This window comes from Octopus bimaculoides, chromosome 12 (assembly GCF_046866305.1).
Source record: "Octopus bimaculoides isolate indiv1 chromosome 12, ASM4686630v1, whole genome shotgun sequence".
Classification (NCBI taxonomy): domain Eukaryota; kingdom Metazoa; phylum Mollusca; class Cephalopoda; order Octopoda; family Octopodidae; genus Octopus; species Octopus bimaculoides.
Genome location: NC_142939.1, coordinates 50,497,238 through 50,511,462, shown reverse-complemented (window position 1 = coordinate 50,511,462; position 14,225 = coordinate 50,497,238). Strand labels below are relative to the sequence as shown.

The following is a 14,225-nucleotide window of genomic DNA, read 5'->3' as shown; positions in this document are numbered from 1 at the left end:
TTGAGTGTCTCATGTAATGTCTATTGTTATTTTAATTACCACAATTACCACTATATGTGTGTCAGACACTCTGATACAGAGGTAGATGATTAGTCAAAGAGACAAGTTTATATACTCTCACCAACGCTACACTGTAACAATGGATAGCCCACTTGGCTCTCAACTACCCCACATACTGCAAGACAATATAATTAATTCACCATTGTACACAGCAACACCTGCAGAAAAATCAATGATTCATTAGCCAGCAAGGTTAAGATGAACACCTCCAGAGGATTTTTCACCAGAACAGATCTTGAAAGCAATGTTTTGAGTTATTTTATAACATATTTATCCTTTCTACGTAGCACTTGTTGACATATATATCATCAGAATTACCCCTCTACAGGGTACTTGTAAACAAATAAGTTTCTCAAATCTCTATTTAGTATAAGTATTCCCCAACCATTTTTTACCTGTGGACTCCTTTCATTCCTATTTCACTCTATTGGATCCTAATAAACATTCAATGTTTTAAAAAGTCTCATTATATTTTTGTACTTAAATATTATTTGAATTGTATAAAAAATTATTTTTAATATTTTGTGTATTGCAGAAGTACAGCCAGTTTATTGCACATAAATCTTAACAGCAAAATCTTGGGGCTATATGGACCCTGGTTGAGAACCACTGGTATATATTGACAGAGCTACCAACAATAACTACCTCACCAGGAACTGTTGAGGGAACAAATGGGTGCTTGATCTACTAGAAATAGCCAATAAATTTCAGTCCTTATCTTAAAAAAATGGAAGGACACATTATATAATGTATCAGGGTTGACCTGGACAAAACTTCTTCACAAAGTACATTTAGGATGAACCAGCAATAAAGTTTCTCGCCTCTCATTCTACTTCAATCTGTATTGACAGTCACTAACATGGTTATCTCCCAACATGTTACATTTAGACTGAGTCAATAGTTCCATCTATATGGAAGAATAATGGTAGAATAAGATGTCAATAAAAGAAATCGATTGCTAAGAGCCTATTAAAGTCAACTTTTCTTTTGTCCATCAGTGAAAATGAGGCAATAGTCAGTTACTGGCAAAGCAAATTGACTGGTTGTTTGACCTAGCAATTAACTAACTCAAGCTAACTCTAACCTTTACTTAACTCTTTGTTCTATTCAGTTTGTTTGAACTTGTTTGCTCTGATGCTAAGGCAACCTTCCTTCTGAAGAAGGCCTAAAAGATAATTGCCATGGCAAAGAGTAAAGTTAATAATAAAGTACAAATCCCAGTAAAATAGTAAACCTGTTTAACCTTTAAGCATTCTGATTTCTCAGTGAAATATAATACTTATTTATTCACATTGTTTTGTATTAATCATACATTACCTTGTTGTTCTGAGATTTTGATGATGCAATTGATTATTTTTAGAATAACATTGTAGAGCAGGTGTGAGAGGTCAAATCTAGCAGATATGAACATAAAACATAAAATATTTTGGCTGGATATGCCCAGTTTAAATGTTAAAGGGTTAATGTAAGAAGACGTCAGATGAGATAGATACACAAGAAAGTCATTATCAATAAGAGGACCAAGTAAAATGGTTCATTAAATGATATAATTCATACTAGAGAGGGTGTTAACCACAATGTAGTTAAATAGGGGGCTGGAAGATTTTCAAAGTTGTTGCTCATGTAACAACAAAGAATTCCTGGGTTTTTTTGTTTTTTTTTTCCATGTGAAACACAGACAGTATGAAGTTAGCATAAGAATCATGGTATTGGATCATAGGCACAGACATTGAATGTAGGAGATTTACAGCAGAGGCTGGACAGAAATCAAGCAATTGTGATCTATTGGATGTCATTTTGCATTTTTTTTTTTATGACTTAGTGTAAGAAGGGCAGCAGTGAAAATTATCGTAGGAGCTCTGAAACTGATAAAGCACAAAGGAAGAAAACAACAAATGGCATGTTTAATATGATGCAGTGCAGTAAAGATATTGACATCCAAGAGCCAAGAAGTGGTGTTAAATCATATGTCTACAACAATGCTGTCATGCATGATTAAGGTGAGAGAATGGTTGCAAATGAAGACAAACTGGTATGAATATGTGAAGAGAGTGGACGATAGCTGTTGGATGTAAAAATGTAACATGCTGTTAGACAGCAACAATGGAAGATGATGTTCGGAAAAAGGACTTGAGAAGTGGTTAGGTGAGACACAACAGGTGTTTTAAGCCCATGCCAACTCTGGAAAACATTAAAAATTGATTATCCACAACAGACATGTTTATCTTTCTAAGATGAAATTTTTATATAATGAGTTTGATAGGTCAACCATAGTCAGTCTATTATATAGACTATTATCAAAATGTCTGGCTTAAGGACTAAAGCAGCAATATAAAAATGCCACTGTAAACACAGTCTGTCTAAAAACCTTATGCAAAGCTCTGATGCGTCATTTCTATACAGTAAAAATTCTATTACAATGCCAGATATGTGACTGCTTGTTTCTGGGTTATACTAAAGCTAATGGACAATTCTCTAACAGATGTATTAACACTAGAATCCCCAAATTCCCAACAGAGTCTAACAATATTTTTGTAGCCAAGTCATGTAAGAACTGGTGTAACAAGCATTTCAGCACTGAGTGACCAAATCTCAAAGAACTCTATCTGTACAACCAAACATTACCATTTCTTGTTATTATTAATAGTTGTTCATTACTGACAGACATTTGAAACAGAACTCACATATATATTGCCAAGCAGGTCCACAATACTAAAACTACTGTAAATAGTTCTCATTCCTATATACATGTGTCAGACAAAAGCAAGACTATGTCAGTGTGGTTGTATCTTCCTTCTTAGACTTACAACAGTCCAATAACAATATGTATTAAATAAAGTGAAAAAAAAAACAATTCAACTCTAGAGTCTGGTTGAAGTTGCAGAAACCTTCCTTCATAGAGAGACAGAAATAAGGAACAAGCTGAGGATGAGCCTCTAAGAAAATATCATTTATAATATCCATTTGGCGTTAGGAAGGGCATCCAGCTGTAGAAACTCTGCCAAATCAGATTGGAGTCTGGTGTAGCCATCTGGTTCAACAGTCCTCAGTCAATCAGTCAAATTGTCCAACCCATGCTAGCATGGAAAGCAGACGTTAAACGATGATGATGATGTTCCATGTGGGCATGTGTTAGATAGAGTGAGAGGATTTAACAAGTCCAAGGACTGCATGATGCACCATCTGTTTTGCATGATCTTTACAAATGGGTGTACTTCCTAATGCCAACCACTTTACTACATGTACTGGGTGATTTTGTTCACAGCCCAACACAAGTGAGATTGCTATGCAGTGAGGCTACAGTAGAAAAGGGAGTGACATTATGCTAAATGTGGGGTTAAAGTATGACAGAAAGGGACAAAACAGGTTTCTTTCTGCAGAGGAGCTACATAGCTAAAATAATACGTCCAATATAAAAAATATTACTCCAGATGAACCTTTTACTTCAATGAACTATTACAAAATGTTTAAAAGCCAGGTACATCCACAAATTCTAATCATTATATATAAGCATTATCTTTCACATATTACAAACATGATGAATGAGAGATTTGAAAATGAAACTTTCTCAAACCATTTTCTTGTAGAAATAATAGTATTTCTATTCTTTCTACAAATCTGTAGGTGGCTTAAAACTAGCTGTTGTACAAGGTGACTGTAAGGTCTGAATTGTCTGAATGAATGCATCATGAATGTGCACAAATTGAAAGAAATGTGAAGTTACTGCTTCAAGTTCCAAATGAATCTTGCAAATTGCATCAAACTTTGCATTACTAATGGTGGAAAGAAACCATATTAAAAATGTTACTCATTAATGTAGTTGAATAAAATTATTGAAAATATGCATTTTCACCTGTGTATCCAGACTTTACAGTTACCCTGTATCGGAGATGACACACACACACACACACACACACATGCATACATAGATGTACACACATACACTCCATTTCCAATCTTAATTTTCATTGTCAGTTTTTTTTTTGTTCTTTTTTTTGCACATTGCTGCTTATGATATTGTAAAACAGCAACGTTCTTTTATCAAGATTCCATGCAATTGTAAAGAATTACACAAGTCAAGATAAAAAAAAAAGCATTCAAAACTGGGTGTCTGAGAATGAAGACAGGAAAAACAGCAAATAGTTTCATCTGCACACCTTTTTTTTTTTATTATTATTATTTTAAAGGAGACAAGAAGAAATATTTAGGAAGGAAAGAAATTAAAAAATTTCTGGTTAGGAAGGTTCAGTCGTATTTTTGCAAAGAGAACTTACTTTATTCAACTGATGATCATCTGGTCAGATTAAAAAGTTTGAAGATGTTTTTTTTATGTACATAAATGGCATGAGTTAGGCTGTCTGACGACAATTAGGTTATTTAACAGTGCTAAACCACTGTACAGAGGAGATAGTACCAGTTAATTTACAGGGCATTATGTTACTTGAAAAAGAAAAAGAAAAGGTTTGTACATTGAAAACTTAAAACAAAATAACATTTACAGATTCACGTAGAAGAAGAAAAAAAAAGGACAGTATTTTTTTTTATCTTGAAGGGACAGAGAAAAAGAGGGGGGTGGATTATAGCCATTTTCCTAAGAAACTACCTTAGAGCTGCTTTGGGAAAAGGTGACAGAGAGCAAAGGGGAGCCACATTAAATATAGCTCAGGACAAAATCCCCTATTTTTCAGCAACTGCAGATCCAGCTGGTTCCGTGGCTTTATTCTTCTCTTGTTTTTTACGCATTATGTCAGCATCTCTAAAATCAGGAAAGTAATAAAAAGTAAAAATTTAGAACCAACCAATAAATTCAGCAATCAAAAACATACATCATCAACATTCTCATTTTAACAGTTACTTTTCCATATTTGCATGCGGCAGACAGAATGTGTCATGGTAGTTTTCGACAAGAGGATGTCCTTCCTGTCATAAACATTCAACTGTTTCCAAGTAAGATAATATTTCCCCATGACGAGACATGTTTTCATCGAAGACTGGAAACATTACACCACTTACATGATGACAACATTCACTTACAAATATCAAGCGATGTGAAGGCAAGAAGACAAAGAAACACACACACACACACACACACAACAGGCTTCGATCAAAACTATACCAAAGTTCAGCAGTTGGTTTCTGGTGGACTGTCCAATGCATGCCAGCATGGAAAATGGACATTAAACAACAAATAAGTGCAATTGCTAGAATAAGAATGGGATAGAGAAAGTTCAAGGAACTTTTACCTCTGTTGGAGCACTGCCTTTTAGCCAAGCTAATTGACCCCAAGACTTATTCTTTGTAAGCCTAGTACTTATTCTATCGGTCTCTTTAGCCAAACCGCTAGGTTATGGGGACGTAAACACACCAGCATCAGTTGTCAAGCTAATGTTGGGGGGGACAAACACAGACACACAAACACACACACACACACACACACACACACATACATATATATATATATATATATATATATATATACAACGGGCTTCTTTCAGTTTCCATCTACCAAATCCACTCACAAGGCTTTGGTCAGCCTGAGGCTATAGTAATAGACATTTGTCCAAGATGCCACGCAGTGGGACTGAACCCAGAACTATGTGGTTGGTAAGCAAGCTACTTACCACACAGCCACTCCTACGCCTATATGTTCATATAGCATCATTTACCACAATTCATCCATCATTAATCCAGGATAACGTGAATCCATAAGCTTAACATTGTTCACAATGCTAAGCTTATGAATTGATCAGTGATACCATGGGGTCGCTGTTGTCTGCTGGTAGCACAAAAATGCACCCCAGTGAATAACCACAATGCTCAGCTACGCATAATGCACTGACCATCGCTTGTGTTTACATGACCGTGCTGCAAGGTCATGTATGTTTTTTTTTTATATGGATTTACATACTCATATCCATCAACATGGGACCAGCAAATAGAAAAAATACAAGGCACCTGATCCTAACAAATAACACAGGGAAAGGTAGAGATAAATGATCAAAAATATATGGGATGAAGTACTGAATAACCAACTCAGGACGCTGAACCTTTCTGATGGTGTAAGGTACTCATGGTTGTGCCACATCAAAGTGCCCATGCTCTACTTCCCTATATACTTCTTGTACAATCTAACAGAATCTATAACTAAATACTTCAGTTAACTAAGTTGTAGTTAAAGTGAAACAAAATATAAAAACAGGTCATTACCTATGTCTTCGTTCTTCAAGTGTCATTCCCTTATTGCCAGTTTTCTTATCAGCTGTAGATTTCTTTCGAGATTCTTCTTGCTTTTTCAAATTTTTCTGCCGGGCTTTGTCTCTTTGGTTACCACCTGGAATTTCAAGAAAATATTTATTTCAACATGCTGAAATTACAACAAATGTGTGCATACACACACACACACAATATCCTCATTCTCCACTAATAATACATCATCTACAGCAATATGAATATAAATGAATCACACACACACGCACACACGAGTTTATGCAAATCAGAGTTCAAATTGATTGATCAACTGACCTACTATATATTCTGCAGACACATGTACCTGAACACTATGACAAGGATCAGCCTTCAAATTACTTAATGCAGTTCAAACAGGGTTTCAGCTTCTGTCTATGCAGAAAACTTAGCTCAAGTGTGTTTTATAAGATACTCGCAAGAAAGCCTTCACATCAGCTCTGATGTGGTTGTGTGGTTGAGAAGTTTGCTTCCCATGTTCTTTATTCCGATAGATATACAAAAGACTGGATCAAGATTCCTTTACTATAATCTTTTATCTTTTACTTGTTTCAGTCATTAGACTGCGGCCATGCTGTGGCACCACCTTGAAGAATTTTTAGTTGAACAAATCGACCCCAGCACTTAGTTTTGTTTTTAAGCTTGGTACACATTCTATCGGTCTCTTTTGCGGAACTGCTAAGTTAAAGGGATGTAAACACACAAACACCAGTTGTCAACCAGTGGTGAGGGACAAACAGACACAAAGACACATACACACATAGATAAGTTATGAACAAAAGGTTTCCGTCTATCAAATCTACCAATCTGAGAACTGAATCAAGAACCATGTGGTTGGGAATTAAGCTTCTTACCATACAACTACACCTGTGCCTATTGTTAAAAAAAAAAAAAAAGAAACGGCTTTTCATATAGTTTATTAAAAAAATTTGGAGGATCAGGACAGATTCTGAATCTGGTCTTCAAAACGAAAATTTGAAAATCATTAAAAGGAATGGAGCATAATATAAGACTTAAAATCCAGGTTTAAAAGCAGCAACTTCAACACCAAAATAGAGAGAACAAGTTACTAAGTCATAACACACCTGGAAAGTAGTGTTGCTAAGGAAAATTGCAGTTTTAAGCTAGACTTTCTGCAAAAGGGTGCTAAAAATATATTCAGAAAAAATAATGCTAGTTTATTAAACAACAAAAAGAAAAATATATATTTGAACTTTGCTAACATATCTTAATCCACTTCCAACAAATATAAGTTTTCAGTATTTATGGTGTTACAAAGTGGTAACTATTGTACTAATTTTACTTCAAGTAAACAATCTTGGCAGCATTTGTCAGGTAGTTACAGACCACATTTCACAGAGTGAGCAATTCCATCGTATTTCTCAATTTGGGTTTGTTAAAATATTTGTGCTACTTAATAGACTTTCTATCAAAACATTTGAATTTCAGGACATTAAAAAGTTAAGAGCAAATGCTGCCAATATCTACAAAGGGAGTTCCTCCAGTAACAACTTCGGAATAAAATAAATTTGTCCCCAAATTTGCTCAATATTAGGTCAAGTTTAGCACCGTGCAGGTGGGGCCCAATTAGAATTTTCTTCAGGTCGAGTAGCCCATCCCACTCAAATGGTCCGTGAATATGGGTTGTTTAAGGATGTTGAACAAAACACCCAGGTTATGAAAGGTGAATTATCCAAATCCCAAAGAATTCCTCTCAACACATGGCTATGATGCTCCTCCACCACTTTTGCTCATGATCAGAGATGCACATATCATCAGCCACTAAGGGACATGCTCAACTGGTTAAGGTCAAGCAACTGACAAGCAATCTGTGGTATTGAGCAGAATATTTGCTGTAGCTACAGGCTTGAACATCAAGATTTCATGTTTTCTTTCAAGAAATTTCTTAACAGGAATTGCTTCAAATAGAACTATTGTTCTATGCAACTTTACGTTTAGTAATGGTTTACTAACAAAATATTTTGCAATGATGACACATCTACAAAGTTTGCAATGCACCCAGCGGTATTTGAACTCAGAATGTAAAGATGGACAAAATGCTCTAGGCATTTTGCCTGGCATGCTAACGACTCCACCAGCTCACCTCCTAACAGCCACTTAATATTATCAGCACAGTAAGCAATTACTTTCCAAATCTGATGTGCTTTCCTACTTTCTTGCATTATCAAAAACAGCAAAAGCAAAAGGGAGATTCTTTCTTTTATCTTTTGTTTCAGTGATGCCAGGGTCCTGCCTTGCCAGGTTTAAGTTGAATGAATCAATCTCAGTACATATTTTTAAAGCCTGGCATTCATTCTATTGGGCTATTTTACTGACCTGCTAAGCTACAGAGATGTAAACAAAAACCAATATCAGTTCTCAAGCAATGGTAGGGAACAAACATGAAGACATACGTATACATGCAATTATACGATGAGCTTCAATCAGTTTCCACCAACCAGATCCATTCACAAAGCTGTATTTAGCCAAGAGCTACAATAGAAAAAACATTTGCCCAAGATGCCATGCAGTGGGACTGAACCCAACACCATGTAATTTGAAGGCAAAATTCTTTAAAATAATAATAATAATTTCAGTTATGAAACAACTTACTGAAAAACAAGTATAACTGGCAAATATCAATGCACAGTCTTGGACAATTGTTCTAATCAGTCATTTCTCTTCACAGAGTGTCAAAAGTCCTAAATATTTCCAGTTATAAAGTTACAAAAATGTTTTTATTAGTTTAAATTTGGATGAAATATTATTTCAAAATTCCTGACAAGCTGTGTACATGTGTATTCTGCTAAAAGTGCTAAATAATGAAAAAAAAGTGCTGATTTTCCTGTTAACTTGCTCAAAAATGCTTAATAGGCAACAATGCTGAGAAAATGGAGAAAAAACAGCAGTAGCATCACAAAGACGGAGAGAGAGAGAGGATGTATGTGAATGTGATGGGTCTCTCAGTTCCAAACTCCACCCAAAACCTCAAAAGTGACGTAGGCAATAAGATGACATGTCACAATTACTGTAAAAGGGGGAGGAACCTACTTTCCGTTGCCCTCTTATCTCAACCTCTCGCATAAAGTTCCTTAACTTAACCCTATCGCAACCTGGTTCCCAGTAAAGCAGCAATGGCCTAACCGTAATCGGCGAAGGTAAAGAATACGCACATCACTCGTTTTCGGTGATTAGGTTTACGGTTACGCCGAAAACGGGTGGTGTGCGCATTCTTTACCTCCGCCACCGTAATCTCTATTGGTTTCCCATTGAAGTGGTAATTGAACAACACAAGAAAAGAAAAAATAAAACACTAAAAACACAAAAAGACAACTGATCACCTTTTTGCTTTGTTGTCAAATGTGTTTATGACTCATTGTTAATGGCGTTCCCCCAGAGTTAATGTTGACTTTTGTTTTTAATCGAGAAAAAGAAAAAAAAAAGATTCTTGCGATGAAACGAGCGTATAACGAACCCAACACTTAGCCTGGTAAACGAACAAGGCCCAGACTCCTTACAGTTGAGGAAGTTGTTGATGGTAATTTCCAGACGATGAGTTTGGCCTTACGCAGAGAATGAATGATTCGGGTCAAATACGTTAGTTGAAAGACAGGCCTCTATTATTGTTATTCTCTGGTATTTGTGTGTGTGAGAAAGAGTTTGCCTGTAATGAACATACACGGTAGTTGAGAGATAGGCCTAGCAATAGTTTACTACTGGGCTGTGTATACAACTATTTGTTATTTTGTTCAAGAGCCCAGGTAAAGGGTAAAGTTAGACATAGGGGCCAAGGACTGAGAGGGTAAAGCATTTCGTCACTTGTATTGAGAGATTACGCGTGTCCATTCTCTTCTACACATGCAAGTTTAAGACTTCTTCAGAACGTTGACAGTGGGGGACTAATAAATAATCTCATATATGTTTTCTTTATTACGCTCGTGTTCGTCAAGAATTTTTTTTTTAATGTTTAATCAAACAGTTTTTTTAATTCGAAAAAGAGATTGAAGCGATAAAAGTTTAGAAATTTTCTGAAAGGATTAGGAGAATCGTATCTCCGATATTTCAAACACACAAAAATGGAGAAAACGAAAAACCGGATAATGTCAACAAAAATAAAAAACTAACGGAGAAAAGTTGAAATTTTGATAAATCATAATGTTCAGGGTTTTTAAACATTTCTTTAAACACACACACACACGGGGAAAAATTTAAATGACAAAATCCAGGGAAAGTGATCTGAAACTCCGTCAATTATTATCATTGGTGTAGTCCACAAGATTCCAACGATGACAAGAGGTCAAACTACGAAAACTAACCACTTCCTACAAATTCCTAAATGTAAGAACATCGAGTGCGTAAGTGATTTAATAAGAGTGCAAAAAGAAAAATGTGTATTTTAGATAAGTCTAATTAAATTATAACATTTGGTAGACACATATACATAGATCCAAAGTTAATCATTACTTTATACTCAACATTACATACATACATATATATACACACACCGACACAGACACACACATACACACACACACATATATATATATATATATATATATATATATATATATATTACACATTCAGTGGAAGCCGCTAATAATCACAGGAGTTACCAAATACTTTTTGTTACTAAAATAAGTGGGTCCAAAATACTCTTATGGTACTCGTATATTTCTCCTATAAAAGTTATCAGCTGTTTATTATCTGAAAGGTTCCGTTTCAAAGCAATCACAATAAGCGACTTGCACAAGACATGTTATTAGCTGGGTTCATATATACATATATATCTATATAGATAAGCTATCAAAATCACCAAGAGAATGTGTGCGTGTGAGTGTTGTGTGTGTGTATGTGTATCATATATATAAAAACACCTGTGTGCATGCATATATGTGCGTATATATGTGTGTGTACATATAAAATATGTATAAACGGTATGTGTGTGTATACACACTACAAAATATATGTAGACAAACACCTTGTATACCTTCCAGGGGGGCGGTGGATGTCAAAAAATGACAGATGCAAATTTCCTTTGTCTCCGATCAGAATATCCTCACCGCCAGGTCAGCATTGCTTTTAATCTTTCAAAAGTCCAGAAAACAATCTAGGACCTTACAAAATTACTGTTAGTTAGGGGACAGACCTTTATTTCCTAGACGACATCAAACACTTTGTCTTCAGATTTGTTTCCTGTTGACTTTGAAATCCTTCACTTCTTGTAGTCTTGTTTTTGCGTTGAGAATGAATTAAAAAAAACACTGTATGTTTATCTATTAGCTAGTGTGAAAATACAAACGACGTTTGTTCCAGACTTATCTCCAGTAATATATATATATATATATATATATATATATATATATATATATATATAAGCTTATACATACATAAGTACATACACAAGCACTTTACTGGCACTGGGTCTGTGGAAAATTGGAAACATTAACAGAATATCGAAACAGAATATGTCCCAAAAAGGGTGCGAATATACTGCAATAGACACACAATATAAACAAATTTACTTTGCTCAAAGAAAACTGATCGGTGTGGGGAAAACTTATTTCAGTCATTTTGTTTCCCCAAGTCAATATACATGTGTGTGTGTGTGCGTGTGTATAAAGTATACTATTTGAATACAGTGTGCGTATATATATATATATACTACAAAAACTACAGTGTGTGAGAATATATATATATATATAGAGAGAGAGTATCTGAATTTATTATACAGAAAAGAGAGAATATAACAGAGAGAGAGAGAAAGAAAGAAAGCGAAAATGACATGACGATGAAATGTAGGACAAAATGTAGGACAAAACATGGCGGGCGGAGATAATTGTTATTTCGAAGAAAAAGAAACACCTATAAACATAGAAATAACACAAGTAAATAAAAAAATATGAATATAATATAAAAATAGTATTCCTTAAAAAACGTTCAATGAGCAACTTACGACTCATTTCCTCTCTCTATTTCATTCACTTCTTTCCAAACAACAGCAGATCTCTTCGCTTTCGATGATATTGTTCTTTTTGCTCACCCACAACTCTCACCTCTGCTCAGTAGCGAATCTAACCTGCTTATGATAGTACGCATGCGTTAATAGATCTCAGCCAATGAAATAACCCCGTGTTAAAAGTTGTACGGAAACGCTTCTGGTACAGTTATTAATAGGTTCTGCTTTAATAACTGCATTGCTGATTGATTAGATCAATTTTTTTATTTCATTCATCAGTTTCTTATTCCATCCTGTAAGTGTTATTGTTCGAAGATGTGCTTTTATTTATTTCGTAAGCTGGTGTCTTCACCGTATACATCCATCCATCTATCTATCTATCATCTATCTATCTATCTATCTCTCTTTGCCTATCTATCTATCTATTTACACATATTCTTTTCATGCATGTGTGTGTAAATGCATATGTATTTGGTTTTGTGCGCGTATGTAAACATTTTTTGACAATTCTATCTATTTCAACCATAAATGACACATAACAAAAACCTAAGTAAATTTCTTAATATTAGGGATAGGTAATCACACTTAGATACATATATATATCATTCTCGTGTGTATGTGTGTGTAGTTGTCCGACACTAATTGCCCGTCATGAGACTTGAATATGTGTGTGTGGTTGGTCAGTCGGCATATCTGATTATCTTTGATCTTTTGTCAATTTTATGACATTCAGTTTGTTTGGTTAACTAAAAGAAAAAAAAAGAAAAAGAAAAGACTACTTATGGATTTTGGAAGCAATGTTTAAAGCTGGGTACCAACAACGTTGCAGACACCAAGTTTAGACTTAAAATCGATGTGATTGTTTGTCAATATTAGGAGTGAAGTTTTAGATTTTAAAAAAATTTTTTTCGTAAACATGACTTCAGCTGTCAAACCTCGCGATTTCATAATGTATAATGAATGCATATATATAGTATTTGCTATATGAAATTTATTGCTCGAAACGTTTACAGTCGGATGTGTGATTTTTTTTTTTTTAAGTTTTTATTTTATACTTGTTAACAGCAGAGTTTTGAAATGGTTATCCCTACTTTTTAGGGAAAGAAAAGGGCGAAGAGTAATGTAAAAAAAAATTCAAGCACAAAAATTATTTCACTCGTAACTTTCTTGTACGAAAAGCACCTAATCACTGTAGCAGTAAGCTCATTATGATTAAATATAAAACAAAGGATGAAAGTTCCAAATTTAAAGATAAACATGTAATACAGGAATACTAAAAGAAGAAGGATAAAAAGAAAATCTCATCGAAATTCCTTTCCCTTTTCCTTCTCCATGAAGTACCGATAGCTATGGCTATTTCAATACTCCGTCCATATATCTAAGTACATATTCCTATGTGTTTATTAATAAAAAAAAGAATATAAATAAGCAACGAGAACATTCTAATGACTTTATGTAAAGGGGAGATAACTCTAGCTAACTGGAAAGACGAGCTACCTACCATGTAATTCAAGTCGTCAGAACACTGCCAAACATTATGTATTGGGTCACGAATACACACACACACATATTCAGTAATTATTTTGGCGTAGCTGTCTGGTAAGAAGTTTGCTTCCCAACCACATGGTTCCGGGTTCACGTGGTTACTGCGTTTACGTCCATGTAACTTAACAGTTTAACAAAACAGATCGATAGAATAAGTACCAGACTTTAAAAAACAAGTACTGAGGTCAATTCATTTGACTAAAAAATTTTGAAGGCAGTGCTCCAGCATGGCCACAGTCTAATGACTGAAACAAGTAAAAGATATATATGTGTTTGTGTGTGTATAGAGAAGTTCCAGGTGTGAAAGCAAGGCCTAGAATCGAAGGACCCTAGAGTTAAACTAGTAAAAACCAAAGTCTTAGTAAGTAGGAAGGCAGAAAAATCACAAATCCCTTCAGGTATATGGCCCTGTTCGATCTGT

At 34.8% G+C, this 14,225-nt stretch overlaps 2 protein-coding genes across 7 annotated transcripts in view; one reads left to right on the top strand and one right to left on the bottom strand.

The window, feature by feature from the left end:
• Window positions 1-4,200: 4,200 nt before the first annotated feature.
• On the bottom strand, window positions 4,201-12,414 carry LOC106872690 (putative SERF-like protein). Its single transcript, XM_089361052.1, has 3 exons — window positions 12,257-12,414; window positions 6,268-6,391; window positions 4,201-4,816 (listed from the first exon to the last, which is right to left on the bottom strand). Exons 1-3 carry the CDS (start codon window positions 12,261-12,263, stop codon window positions 4,738-4,740), a joined length of 210 nt encoding a protein of 69 aa, XP_089217178.1. The 5' UTR covers window positions 12,264-12,414; the 3' UTR covers window positions 4,201-4,737.
• The window catches only part of LOC106872689 (uncharacterized), a 12,103-nt gene continuing 9,112 nt past the window's right edge, over window positions 11,235-14,225 (top strand). The window contains exon 1 of one of the 6 annotated variants that reach the window (XM_014919763.3): window positions 11,235-11,369. In XM_014919763.3, the coding sequence (XP_014775249.1) occupies window positions 11,319-11,369 (51 nt within the window). In that variant the 5' untranslated portion in view covers window positions 11,235-11,318. Of the gene's footprint in view, window positions 11,370-12,329; window positions 12,745-13,733; window positions 13,859-14,225 lie in introns of those variants that run through there. The other 5 variants (XM_089361051.1, XM_014919764.3, XM_089361050.1 and 2 more) reach the window with 5 other exon arrangements.